Here is a 14,307-nt window from a genome sequence, read left to right as displayed (position 1 = left end):
ATATGCCTTGTCCCCAGCCATTACATAACTTACCTGTTGAAGAACTTCTGAACTTATCCATTCTTTGCTAAACTTAAGAAAATACAAGAAAAGCACTGACAAAGGTTATTACACTCAAAGGGAAGTCCTTATTATTGAAAGAAATGCGGTATTTTCCCGTCTCTAGACGATGAACTGGTTTGACTAAAAATTCTCCTAAGTTTAGCATTAAAAGGAACTGAAACTCTTATTATTTGAAGCTCAATCGTAGTTATCTATCAACGCTAGTGGTAACCGGTTTTTTTGGTAGTTTTCCGAATTTGTAAAAAATAGGGGTTGCCATTTGAAATTAAAAAGTTAACCCCGGGGTGGGGGGTGGAGGAGATTTACTTTAGCACCAATACATTTCTCCCTCAGAGTGGTTAAAGCTTGATACTAAACATTTTATAGAATGCCTAATATTCGAGATATTCCGATATTCCAGGTTAAATGTTACACACTGTATGTATCGAGTGTAAGTAAAACAGAAAGAAGAGGGAAATAAGACTAAATCACGCAACTCTCCTTTTTAAATCTGAAAATTAACAATAAATTATAATTATTTGATAAACTGTATTTTCAGTATTTCTCGTTTTAAACCCTCTGCACAATCCCAACAAAGCTCATATTCAAACACATTTTTCTTTTTTAAAAAATCTGTAAATAATGAAATACCTCCTCCTACCCCAAAGTAAAATGATTTGGCTGCAAGGTATCTAGTAGAAGTATAAGGAAAAAATTTCAGAGTTTATAAATGAATCAAAAACTATTGATTTAACGTTAGGTATGCAATAATACACGATGGTTATATTGAGTATCATGAAGATTTCACTCAACGTTTAAACATGGCTTGCGTATAGACAGGCATAATATACAAATAATTAAATTAATTAGTTATCAAATCAAAAAGGATACACATTGCCATCCTCCTTCAACAGTTTCTGAAACGTATTGTGGAGTTTTTCATAGTTCTTCACATTATAAATAGTCTCTGATGTAAATATGTAATCGAATTTCTCTCGAACGGAGCTTAGACAATTTAAGTTCATAAACGAACTCCAATCTCCCGAGTAAAAGCTGCTTTTACTAACATATTCCTCTCCGTTTAATATAACATTTGGTATAGTGATGTATTTCAGTACCTCTGGATTCTGCAAATTGTATAATAAGAATCTACAAGTAAAATTTGAGGCAAACCAACATAATCTTGGAAGGTGCATGAATAGGCGCCTCGTACTAAACTCATGATCCCAATAAAGCCGGTACCACATCCAAGGTCCAGCACCAATTTATCTTTAAGGTTTATCTTTTGTTGATCAATATAATTGAGAAGATCATAGGTGCATTCCCAAATTTTTAATCCTCCTATGAAAAATGATGAATATATCGGAGATTGTATAGTTCATAAGCTTTTAATATTATAGTATTAAGAGGTAGTAATAAGACAATGAAAAACAAACTGACAGAACCATCTTGGGACGAAGCACTCTCGAATGAGGTTACTACTATCGTCGCTACTAGATAGCAAAGTGCCCGGAAATCCCCTTTTGGACAGGAGTATCTCCCAGAACCAAAAAGGGAAGGAGAGAAAAAGGACAGTCAAGTTATAGAAAGGCAGAGATACGGTAGAGTAGTGGTAAATTAGTTTGTTTTTCTATATTGTTACTAAATTAAAATTTAGTAACTATGGAGATTATTCCCAATATCATTCCGTCAAATATAATCACAAGGAAACAATAACAAGATCAGATTTAACTTCGCAAAAAGTTGTTCAATGGTGTAAAACGTCCAGGGGGTTATTTTCATCTACATATGTAAGGATCACTTATTCCCTTGTTGAAACGGACCTATCTTAGATTCTACAAGTGTCTCATTGAATGAGCAAATTTTCAACACTGACACACCACTGAACTCTTTGGCCTTGGTGGCTGCAAGCCAACCTTTGATTTACTTTGACTGACAAATCATGAAGGGGGTTGAACCAAGAGCATCTAGTGAACCGGAGCCAGGACCAAGACCAGTCTTTGGCAAACCACAGCACGTAAGGACGTGCCATGGACTGCTATAACTCTATAGGCAGACGGACATAAAGACCGTTCCTGACGCTATCAGGGTTCTGTACCTTGAAAGGTACAGAACCTTATCTAGAAGCACCATCGGAAAAGAACAAGGGGTCTACTAAGGTTCTACAGACAATAGCTATGAGGGGCAAAGTCTATTTGACTGGTCACCACTGATTGCAATATCGCATGCATAAGATCGATGATCTTACCGTGTGCGGACTGTGCATAGAACAGGAAGAAACACTGGGGCATATTCTAAATGAGAAAGGTAAGATTTCATACTTTGGGAGCCTATATCTTCAGAAATTAGACTTTCATAAGGTCTCACTAGGAAGATTTATAAAGTTCTTCAAGAAACTAAATTTTCAGCCGAATATTCTCAGTGAGCTCTAACACATATTGAAGGGAAATAAGTTTTTCAGGTGGTGATTTAAGTGCTCCTTATATCGACTCAGAGTAAATCTCGTTTTGTCTAGATGTAACTCTCGGTCAGGGCCGGTCTAGCAAGTCTGGCATTCTGGACGAAATTTATAATTGGTTGTTTATATATCAACACACCTTCATAAACTGATGATATTAAATCCGAGTGACTCCGATCAGCATTAATTACTGACAATACATTATTTAAGGCAGATTTTTCAACTATGTTGGCTCGTAGTATATTCAGGACGTTTTCAGTAATGTAGTATTTTAACTGCATTTTATCATATTGTATAGAATTATAAGAGCAATTTGCTAGTATTTTCTTAACAATATCATCTATATTGTTAGGAATGATCTCCTCACTTTCTATCCATCTCTCCTCCTCCACATTAGAGTTACAGTCTAAAATTTAGAAACTGATTAAACAGCCTATGTTCAACAGGTAAATGTCGACATTACCTTCAATATTATCTTCTTTTGCATCATTTTTGTCTTCAAAATTAAACTTAAACATTTTTCCCTATTGACAACACTATAATATTGAACCAGACAAAAGGAAGGTAACTGAAATAGAATACATAGAGAAGTTACTAAAGTTGCTACAAACTCCAGCATAAAATATCCTTTCCTTATACCATTTTACTTAACTATTTCTTAACATCATTTTGAATATGAAATAGAAGTGGCACCTAAAAGGAAATGTGATTGAACAACATGCATTTTGTCAGCTGTATAACACAAATGTCAAAAATTGTTCTATTCGTGGGTCAAATCATGAGAAGTCAGTAGTTGATATTTTTTTTTGGTGTCACATTGACACATTGCACCGTGCTTCTGTATTTTTCGCACAAGATCAGAATAACCAATTTGATAAGTGCAAAATTTTGGACAACTTTTTGCCAGCTATCAAACTTGCTGCACAACCAAAAATTGGTCATGGGGGAAAGCTAAAAAGCATTTTGCCATAACTTGAATCTTTTGGAAGCAGTGACTGGAAAAGGGCCACACTTTGATTAACAATATTTAAAAAATAGTTCAAACTTGGAATAGTGTACCTTAAATAAAATAATCTTAAAAGCGTATGAGAAATTAAAAAATGCAATGATAAACAGGGGGTTCCATTCACCACTTAAAATTAGTTGAGGCAAAATGTAAGAATATTGATGTAACAGTCAACAAAAATTAGCCACTTTACCTGGATATCTACTTATTGTCTACATTGGGTCTAATGTGAAGTCTAGTACAAAGACTAATGTTTATTTTATTTTAAAAAAGGAACGAGGGTATTTCAGGATTACTAGTGTTATGGGAAGCAGTGGCGCTCCCTCGAGCAATAGTAAAGATGTAAACAGAATTAAACAGAACTTTGCCCGAAGGTTTCGCTTTACCCTTACGGCAATAGATACATGTATATAGATATCTAATATCAATCGTAAAAAATCAAAGTATCAATAGATTCTAGTATAGCTATGGATAGCACACCTACCTATTCTATCTTTTACATTAAATTTGAACCCAAGCATATACAATAGTTTAGTTAGTTGTAGTACCCATCAGACACCGAAATTATCATTGGATTTTGTTTACGTTAACACTTAATATTTTCTATTTCTCTAAGAATTTAACATTATTTACAATATACAAAAGTTAAAAAAGACCAAAAGCATTTGAGGTTAAGCGTCGACTTACAACTTCCAAGAAATTTAGTTTAGGAGTAAGAGAGCAACAGTCTAATAGGGGAAATGACAATTTCAAATGTGTCGTTTATAGTCATGTGTCATGTCATCATTAGCTGTTTCATTCATAACAGAAAAAATGATTGTAGTGGTCAACATTTAGTAAAAGTTAGACCCGAACTAGAGGTACAAGTTCCTTTTTTTAGTTTTATAGAAATAAGAATAATATGAGAAGGTATTGTTACCAAGAACTGATTATGCAGTTGAAATTTGATTGTTGTTACCCACTACGTTTGAATGTTTCTCCTTTGTGTGTGTTAACGTTTTGAATATTGATGTGAAGTGCAAATTATTTTGTCCTGAGCGTGGGGCTACAGAGTGTATAATCAAAATTCAATAAATAAATGCCTTAGAAAACTTTGGTGGATAACTCAGGAAAGCTAAGTTGTTCAATAGTTCTTTAAACTTGGGGTAACATAACTTGCAATTTCATACAGGGCCCCCATTTTGTGCTTAAACCCTGTGATAATAAGTTGAAGCTTGATATAGTGTAACTACATATTGTAAAAATGCTGGATATGGACATAAACGTTTATGTCAAAAATGATAAATGATAGCTGGGCATTATTTTAACAAAGACTTTTAAATTATTACATATATATATATATATATATATATATATATATATATATATATATATACTTTGCCAATACATATTACTAAACTTAATGTTTATACTGATAGTTCAATATAATAAATAAGAACTACATTAAAGGATAAAACCCTCCACACTAAACACAGAGAACACTTCTCTCTCTCTTATCAATTTAGGCAAATATAAAAAAAAACAAGGAGATAAGTTTAGCAATATTTAAGTAAAGCATGCAATATTTATACATTTCACCAGACATTTCGTAACAATAGCCCTCACCTTTTCTATCAATCAAGCAAGTGCCAAATTTGAGGCCAGTACTATTTTTCTAGATCAGTTGTTTATGCTCTTAATTTATCCTCGACAGGCACAGGCATCTCTCATTAATTATTGCAAAAACCTGGAGAAAAGCATTTTACAGTATGGACATTGGTGGTAAGTATACATGTATAGTTAAAGGCAAAGTTATGTTTCACACCAAATTAATAATTTAATTATCATAAGACAAATTAAATTAAAGCAATAAAATCATGTCATAGAAAATTTTAGATGGTGCCAGTAAGAAAATACAAAGTTTATGATGGTTATCGAAAAATCAAAATGTCAGATTCCAAGTATAACATCATCACATTGTAAAAGAAGAAAAGTTGCAATAATAAAGTGTCAATCATGTTAATTTAGTTCACCAAATAAACTGAGGAAAAAATAAAAAACTTTTCCTAAAATTTTTTATTACCTTCGAAAGCCATTAGAATTTTTAAAATTTTAAAATGACATATTTTTGAACTCCAAATTTCGTCTCAATTACAACATACATATATACATATGCCTTAACTTAACATATAACATATACCTCAACTTAACAGACCTCTTATCTTTTATGGTTACTAAAATTCCCATACTTCAGCTACAGAAATGGTTTATTCAAGGTTTATATAAAACAATAACTTGGAAAGTTTATATCTTTTTATTTTCTATATAATTCTTATGCAATATGTTATGTATTGTATGCAGTATGAACTCAGTATTAGATTACAATTGATTTGTCACGCCTTTTGCCATTACCATTTAATCAAGATTTATTTCAATTATTTCAATAGATTGCATAGCTTGAATTTTTTATTTTAGGAATGAGACATGATTATAACAATAAAAATAATTTGTTCCTGGAAAAACATATTCAGAAGAAAGAGCCTTTAGGACTGTTCCAAAAATGGTTTGAGCAAATTCAGAGTGATCCACGTACTGTAGAGCCAAATGCTGTGTGCCTTTCGACATGCACAAAGTAGGTACAGAGGGTAAGATTAGATATTTCAAGTTTATAAATCTATCAATTTATTGATTTTTTTAAATGTAAAATTTGTGCTATTCAATGTATCCAAGATTTTTGGCTTTCATGTATTGATATCTCAGAAACTATAAGAGCTATAAAGAAGTCGTATACTTTGGGAAAGCTCTAAGTAATTATGTAATTCCAATGTAATAATGAATTTTGCGAAAATAATTGTCTAGAAGTTTCCTCATTTAACCAACTTTGTTAATGCTGAATGTTGAAAGTCTCAAAAAAAGAAAACATTAGCAAAATGTGCACACATCTTATAGATAATTACTTTGCAGGAATGGAATACCATCAGGCAGATTCGTTCTGTTGAAAGGTTTCAGTAAAGATGGTTTCAGATTCTTCACTCACTATACAAGTAGAAAGGGTCAAGACTTGGTGAGTAAATGTAGGTACTCAAATACTCATGATAACTATTGAGAAAATAATAAGTCTTCAGCTATATTTATCTACTAGATTAAAAGGTCAAGAAGTCTAACTAAGTAATAATTACTTTAAATTCTTTGTCCTTTGTGTTTTATTCAAGTGTACCAAATCTTAAGCACGTTATGTTTCTCTTCGTTTGCATAAAGCATAATCTATTGCATAACACACCCTGTATAAGAGTAGACAAGGTTATCCGTATCCGAAATATCTAATTATTCGAATAAGGACCTGCAAACAATCGGTTATGCCTGTCTGGAACAGAGTTTTACTGTATGTTATTTTTAATTGTGTGGTATTTCATGGTAATTCTTAATGGTTTTCTATGATATCCATATATGTATATCCGTTGCAATGATATTCTTCAAAAATGATTTTGTTTTAGGAAGACAATCCTAAAGCGGCTCTAACTTTTTATTGGGAACATTTCAGCCGATCGGTTAGTAATTAGATAGTCTGTTTAATTAAACATGATGTAAAGGGTGGTCACAAAAAACTTCGTAGTAGAAACTGATGTCAGATAACATTTGATCAGGCCGGCTTTAGCAAGTTTGGCGTCCTGGGCAAAATTTTTAATCATTGCCCCCACCTCCAAGAAAAACCCGCCGCCCTTTTTAGTTTGCCACTCTGATAACAAATATGGTACAGCTTTATGAAATATCCTGTATATGCACATTTACAAAAAAATGAATTTTAACATGAGCACTACAATTATTGATGTTTTTACGAAAATCTTCCAGGTATCCAGATAAAGGAGTGGGGCATCTTATCGCAAACACCCAGTATATCATGTTAAACTGTACACATGCAACTTGTTCAAATTTCACCTAAGTATGCATTATTTCATTCGCTTATTTTTGGTAGGTTCGAATTGAAGGCGACGTAGAAAAACTCGGTTTCGATGTTGCTGACACTTATTTCAAAAGCAGGCCACATCAAAGCCAAATTGGTGCTCTTTGTAGCGACCAAAGTAAACCTATTTTTGATCGAGATGTTCTTACTGAGAAAGAGGAAGTGTTGAAGGCAATATATAAAGAAGGGGAAGTTCCAAGACCTCCATTATGGTGAGCAAAATGATAAATACAACTAGATATGTAATGTCATATTCATATATAAAATGCTGTTTAGGGGTGGTTATCTACTTAAACCACATACAATAGAATTTTGGCAAGGCCAGACAGATCGCATTCATGATAGAATACGATTCCGGTTTCCCAAGGAGGGTGAACCTGACGGTGTTCTGACAAAACAAGGGGAAGACGGTTGGATATATGAAAGGTTGTGTCCTTAGGGCTACGGCTTACAAAGCTACGTATATTATCTTACTGTGAGATGTATCATTCCATACTAAGGAGTCATTCCATTTCTAAGTAATATGTAGGAATATTCCCGTTATTGAATAAACAATATTATGTTTCATTTTCGTTTTTGTCCTTCGATCTCCGAAAATTTATTACTGTTTAAATTTGGATGCTGACGATTATCTGTATCAACTTACAGACGTATAACTTCGCGTACAGTTGCCTGATTCATTTTATTCATATGCGAATGTTTAAAATTTAACATGATCGGCAGAACATAAGCTGCATCACAACAATAAAATAAGTAAAAAAGGTTGTAGCCATGAACAGAATCATGGAATTGTCTATGTTGAAGAATCCCGCTGCTGATATCTTCGTGGTTCTGTTCACTACCTGCTGGGCCAGTAAGAAGAATTCTTGGTTTGTGTCGTTTTCTATTTTATTCACCGAAGTTTTCAGCATTTGCTTGTAGCAAATGGCGACAGTTTGCTCGGTTTCTACTGCTATTCGTTGTCCGACATATGCCAGGTAAGAAACTTGACACTGAAAACATGTTCGTTAGTTTAACAATGTATATAAGGTCCATAGGATTCTGACATAATCCCCCATGCATAGATTATTGTATTTCCCGGGGCATCAGAATCAACAGTTAAGTGAAATTTATCGATGTTCGCTTCTTTAAGTGATGTCGTGGATTTCGCGTCAATCGCACCTGACCATTCGCATAGGCCCCGAACTGACAGCTGACCCGAGCGATAGCCAACTGAGGCGGACAATGGCAAATTGGTCATAGGAAAATGTCATTGTCCATAATGTTTGTTTCCCTCTTGGATGTAAATGTTTTATACATGTTTGTACAATTACGGCTGACGCATACCGCGAAATAAAACTTTAACATACATTAAAAAAACCAGCTCTGATAAAACTAAACATGTGTCCGGTTGCTCTTATCGTACCACACGCTTAAGTTACATTGTTGTGGAGGGTTGAGGGCGATTTTCTCCTACCTTCTGAAGGGGTGCAAGTTACAATTGAAACATGCTCTATAATAGGTGTATTACTAATAACGATAAAATGTCTAATTAAACATCTAATTAATTAAATATTGGATTTAATTAGAGTAATTGACATGAGAGTCCATAAATATGTCTCTGCAGCGAAAGATAATGTTATTAGCTGGAAAACAAGAGTAAACAAAGTGATTGATATATTACATGCTTTCAAAATTATTTGATAATACCTGGAATAGGTATGGGCTCTATCAACTAAATGTTTGGACGAGCCTATTTAGATTCAAGAAATCCTTAAAATATGAAATGTTAGCTGTTTCTGTTCATTATTAAATGAAATTTTATGATATTTTAAACCATTGGTGTTCTAATGTCACAAAATCTCCTTTTTTGGTGAAGGTACCAGTAGATTTCTCTAGATATTCAAAAAACCACATGCGGCAACCTGTAAGGTTTCTTAACAGAGCTATTCAAAAAGCGTACGACGAACCCCATAATTTACGCGGCTTTACCGTGGACTTAAGCTGAAAACCGCGTGTTACGATATATCAACCTACACCTCCCTAATCATCAACAACATTTCGTTCAATATCATACCCATCAAAACTTCATGTTAGATCAAATAATTACTTACCCCGTATGCTAGAATCCACGAACATCGCACTATAGCAACCAACTGTGCATTGTAGAACTGGCTAGTGAACACTGCATGCCGGAGGAATGTAGTTATGATAAAGAAGATTACTAGCAGTAAAATCAATCCACAAAGCGAATTAACTGTTTGAATGTGATCGCACAGGGCATTATGGAACATTCTGTATGCCTTGATGTGCACTGCCCCATTTGGGTGCATCAGCTTCTCGTTAAACTTCCTCAAGTTCTCCCTAATGCGTTTGATAATCAAGGAGATGATGAAGAATACTCCTACCAATCGGAAGGTCAAGAAACCGTCTCCAAATAGCACAACAAATTGGTACGTTATGGAATCACTTCTTTGGAATTGTGTAAACAGAATCATGGCAATGCCGATCGTGTGATATATCGTAAACATTGAGAAATGCAGAATGAAGCCACATCCCGAGCTGATGTCTTCCAGGATCTCTTCCAGGAGCTTGGATAGTTGTTTTTGTTTGAGAATGCCCAGTGCAGATACATAGATGTTTGTCAGATACATTACCACTGTAGATAAATCGAATACGATCTTGTGAATGAATGAAACTTTAGCGAATACAGCGTCCTTGACCCATATGGTCGTGGGCCCCATTATTACTGTAATTATTAAGAGAATCCAAGCGGACACTTTGAAGATGATCAGGGATGATCGTTTTTCTAAATGTACAGGAGGAAATAAAAAGAAAAAACTGTTAAAACCTAACAAAAGGGAAATGTACATTCTGCAAGACATTCTTTAGTGAAATGCGTGTTCGAGGTCTTCTCCCTTAGCAGCTAAACAATTAAATGATACGCGGGGAAAACGCAACTCAGGGAATCTATATTGACCCATCGCGTTATATTATTAGTTACAATTACAGAAATTGCTGCTTTCACATTATTTTTGTTTTATTAAGCGTTTGTAAACTTTACAGCAAGCAGCGATATTGGTTTTTGAACTCGCTAACGACTATTAGGGGTACGTGAGGGTAAATTTTTGTTATACGACCTACAAATTAATGCTAACATGTTTAGAATGTATCAAAGTTCGGTCCTCGTTAACTTTGAACTAGTTAAATAGAAAACATGTAGGCTTTCCCTGTGTTTAATGAAATATTATTGATTATTTGATTGCAAGACAACTGTGTGGCCATTATGTGGAAGTTGTAATTTGCAGCAAAATTGATTTAAAGCTAAAGGTAGTGTTTATGTACCACTAATTTAAACGATTATTTTTCCCATTAGTTGACGCCGAAGATTACAAGTAAAGCGCAACGAAAGCTCCAATATGTGAGAGACGTAAACTATTTGTAATGCTCCTTTTTCGACATACCGTGTATATACATTCGACATACAGGGTGCTTCATCAACAATTATCATATGTCAACAATTCAGGACGTCAATCTGTGGATGATTTGAAGAAAGAAAGTTCATGTGAACATCGGTCTGTTTTCGCGTCCTATCCGTAATAGGGGGCGATAAAATTTGTTTTTGAGTTTTTTCCTAATAAATTCGTTGGGGCATTAAATTTTTTTAAGGAAAATTGGGAAGTGTCAAATAGGTGTAGAGGCACATATTTTAAGGGAAAAAATTGTTTTAATGTCAGCAGTGATGTCCATATTAATGTGACCCTGAACATTTTAAATAAAAAATATGACACGCCGCTGGTTTTTTATTTAATAGAAATAATTTTCTGAATGCTCGATATTTTTGTGAAAAAAGGATCTTTTGAATAATTTTCATAACGTTAAGAGTTTTCATGAACAAAAACATAATATTAAAACTAAATTAGGTACACCATGTTAGTTATAATAGAACAATTAAATAAGGTGTTGAAACTGCTCTCGTGCAAAAATGCATGCCTCAGGTCTTTTTCGCATGTTATCGCGCTCTCTTTGAAAAATCCCTGAAGTATTTTTTTTGTGCAAAATGAATAAATTATGCGATTTCTCAGTTGCAGATTGTTACGTTATATTCTTTCCATGAAAACGGTTAGCGTTATAAAAAAATATTCAAGGGACTTTTTTCACAAAAAATGTGGACCATTCACAAAATTATTTTCATAAAAAAAATGTGCTGGGTCACATCAAGGGGACGTCATTGGGGAAATTAAAAACATTATTTTCTCTTTAAAAGATGTATCTCTAAATCTATTTTACATTTCTCAATTTTCATAAAAATATTTAGGGCTGGTATGAACTTATTAGGAAAAAAATGAATCACCTTGTACTTCAGACAGAAAACGAATGCAGGCTAAAGTTTATATGAATTATTTTTCTTTAAAATCATCCACAAATTCACTCAATGAATTTTTGACATACCATCATGAAACACCCTGTATATTTTGGATTCATATACAGGAAGGCTTAAATTGGACGTATATGACGTCTATCAAATATTGACAACTTTTTGACAGAGATCAAATTTGCCTTTTGAAAATTCTTGAAGACAAATTTAAGGAATATATTCCCATTTGTTAACTTTTCTTCTTGCAGTACGCACTTGAATTAATTTCGATTGAGCTACTGTCTTGGCGTTTCATATAAAATCTCCCGGATATTCTAAATCAATTTACGGCAGTGGTGCAGCTCGTTGCTGTCAATTATTAATAATTTTTTTCCGAGAGACATATTGAAATTTTCTGTCGACTTTTCACTTTCCCATCCTCTTTTCGGTGCAACCCTGATTTGATACTAATCTGCCTACAAGTTTCGCATTTGGCATCAAATTCATTGACGAATAAAATTTCTTGAATGTTATGTGTCTAATTCTTCAAAATTAGTGACAATTCTTGAAGAGAAACGTAATAAAAGTACTTTAATTTACTCACTTTTCTCCTTTTGGCACGAACCTGAATCAATTCTAGTTGAGCAGCAGTCTCGGTTTTTCATATTTACATATTGTATAACATTTTCCTGGATATTCCAGATTTTTCTACGGCAATGGCGCAGCTCGTTGCTCTCAATCGTTATGATTTTTTTATGAGAAGTGTAGTGAAATTTTTAAGGAGAAAACATTTGACAGAGTCGAAAGAGTCGTTTTTCGATCCTCAATGGTAATCTACGGGGTGAGATTTGACAAAATGGTGTTTTTCTGGAAAACGGTTTGGTATACGTAGTCCACCCACAAGTACCTTTTTTTCCTTAGGCATGCCGGAAATCTAATAAACCACATAACGGTTAAAACAAAAACAAAATCATTAAAAGTTTAGGGATAAAGAAGTTGAGGGTAACTCCGCCTTCCTGAAGATGTAGGAAGAAGTGTTAGGTCTCATCTTATTAACCTTGGTATGATATACGAATGACCCACAATTCATTAAATGTCATCAACTGTAAGAGTAAGTTTTTGGAAAAGAATTTATAAGCATAAGCATTAATAGTCTTTTGACAAGAACTTTTTATTTCACATTCACATTTTTGGAAACATCCTGTATAGACCATGAGAATTTCCAGACATACTCTCCGTGTTGGAATACTGTCGTTACTTATTGTGATACGATTTTAGTAATTTGTATTAAGGAAATACTGAATGTTTTCAGAACTATGTCTTTTAATGCGCGTTGAATCCTTAATTCATTAGTTATATAAAAATTGCGTTCATTTAGTTTGTGGTACCTAATAAAAGACTTTTTAGGCATTCTGGCATCAATGTAGGAGAAAATCGAAACTTCTATAATACAAAAATTCATCATTCATGTTATACGGGACACATTGCCCCCGTATAACATGAATTTCAATGCCTATTCAGAGGTCTTACCTATAAGCGTGTATTATACGTGATTGTCGATTTTCTTATGTATTCCTGCCTGCAAAACCCTTGTAAGCATGTTTATTTCTGCAAGAGAGCTAAATGAAAAGAAAATATACTTATTTACCAGTTTCCTATTTTCGGCTTCGAATCCACTTTACAACCCAATCGCCCAGTTATTTAGTCCAATCTAAATTAGACTGTCCGTCCGCCTCTGTTGAATTCCCAAGAAAATTTTATATATCGTCGTTGCATCTGTCCGAGACCTCACAAACGGCGTCAATAAAACAAACTAATAATTATGGTTGTTTTGCAAGAGAATACCCAATCGGTCTGGATTACGCCAAAACTATGATTTCCAGGCTATCAAACCGGTGAGCGCGTCCAAAATAGTAGCAAGCGTATCGTCCGGCAATTGTTTTCTGTTCAGTCATTTGTTTTTCATTTGGTCGGACACGATTCGACGAACTGACGCGCGTTTCTGTTGACAAGTGCCGTTTGACAGCTACAATCGGGACACAATGCTTTTGATCTTACCGCTTGGATTTAACCTCACATTTTCATCCAAATGTAAGTCCGTAAATTTAAAATAAATAAGTGCCTGGGAAATGGGGTCATTCATAGAAAAAAATCGATTATTCGAAAAAAAACTAATATTGTTTTAGGCCATTAATTACAAAGTGATCTTGTTATAGAACGCGCTTCTGGACCGTTTAAATATCAAATAGGAAAGTCGTGATTAGAGGGAAATTGACGTGAACTTTCGACATTCGGAAAATTCTACACCCTGTATATGAAGAGCTATTACTGCAAATGACTAATAATTATATATTTTTGAGAACTCTGCTCGGCTCTGCCGAAAGCTATTTGTATGCCGTTCAAAGGAATTCAAAAGGATATTATATTTGTCACATTTGATACCTGATAGCAAATCCGACTACGGATCCAACTTTCCGAGAAAATTTTACTGTAAAAAGCCTCTTTAAATTTCTTAACCGGCAAAT

General features: G+C 34.0%; 4 protein-coding genes across 7 annotated transcripts in view; 2 read left to right on the top strand and 2 right to left on the bottom strand.

Moving 5' to 3' along the window:
• Positions 1-509: 509 nt before the first annotated feature.
• On the bottom strand, positions 510-13,695 carry LOC136408435 (histidine protein methyltransferase 1 homolog). 2 transcript variants are annotated; one of them, XM_066389402.1, is made up of 6 exons: positions 13,431-13,695; positions 2,964-3,068; positions 2,640-2,906; positions 1,220-1,383; positions 934-1,169; positions 510-734 (listed from the first exon to the last, which is right to left on the bottom strand). In XM_066389402.1, exons 2-6 carry the CDS (start codon positions 3,016-3,018, stop codon positions 578-580), a joined length of 879 nt encoding a protein of 292 aa, XP_066245499.1. In that variant the 5' UTR covers positions 3,019-3,068; positions 13,431-13,695; the 3' UTR covers positions 510-577. The 2 variants fall into 2 exon arrangements, with proteins under 2 accessions (XP_066245499.1, XP_066245491.1); XM_066389394.1 differs by lacking the exon at positions 13,431-13,695 and adding an exon at positions 3,991-4,108.
• On the top strand, positions 4,345-7,998 carry LOC136408510 (pyridoxine/pyridoxamine 5'-phosphate oxidase-like). 3 transcript variants are annotated; one of them, XM_066389511.1, is made up of 7 exons: positions 4,346-4,366; positions 5,165-5,267; positions 5,961-6,117; positions 6,450-6,549; positions 6,980-7,033; positions 7,459-7,658; positions 7,723-7,998. In XM_066389511.1, exons 2-7 carry the CDS (start codon positions 5,255-5,257, stop codon positions 7,883-7,885), a joined length of 687 nt encoding a protein of 228 aa, XP_066245608.1. In that variant the 5' UTR covers positions 4,346-4,366; positions 5,165-5,254; the 3' UTR covers positions 7,886-7,998. The 3 variants fall into 3 exon arrangements, with proteins under 3 accessions (XP_066245620.1, XP_066245608.1, XP_066245617.1); XM_066389520.1 differs by lacking the exon at positions 4,346-4,366 and adding an exon at positions 4,395-4,415; XM_066389523.1 differs by lacking the exon at positions 6,980-7,033 and having other exon boundaries at positions 4,345-4,366.
• LOC136408386 (putative gustatory receptor 28b) lies at positions 7,491-10,467 on the bottom strand. The gene is made up of 2 exons (XM_066389332.1): positions 9,540-10,467; positions 7,491-8,438 (listed from the first exon to the last, which is right to left on the bottom strand). The coding sequence occupies exons 1-2, from the start codon at positions 10,308-10,310 to the stop codon at positions 8,154-8,156; spliced, it is 1,056 nt and encodes a 351-aa protein (XP_066245429.1). The 5' UTR covers positions 10,311-10,467; the 3' UTR covers positions 7,491-8,153.
• A 36-nt stretch (positions 13,696-13,731) lies between the features above and the next one.
• shakB (shaking B) overlaps positions 13,732-14,307 on the top strand; it is a 54,514-nt gene continuing 53,938 nt past the window's right edge. The window contains exon 1 of the mRNA XM_066389112.1: positions 13,732-13,873. The gene's annotated coding sequence lies outside the window, so the exon portion shown is untranslated. The remainder of the gene's footprint in view (positions 13,874-14,307) is intronic.

This window comes from Euwallacea similis, chromosome 1 (genome assembly GCF_039881205.1).
Source record: "Euwallacea similis isolate ESF13 chromosome 1, ESF131.1, whole genome shotgun sequence".
Lineage (NCBI taxonomy): Eukaryota > Metazoa > Arthropoda > Insecta > Coleoptera > Curculionidae > Euwallacea > Euwallacea similis.
This window is presented reverse-complemented; position numbering and strand designations above follow the sequence as displayed.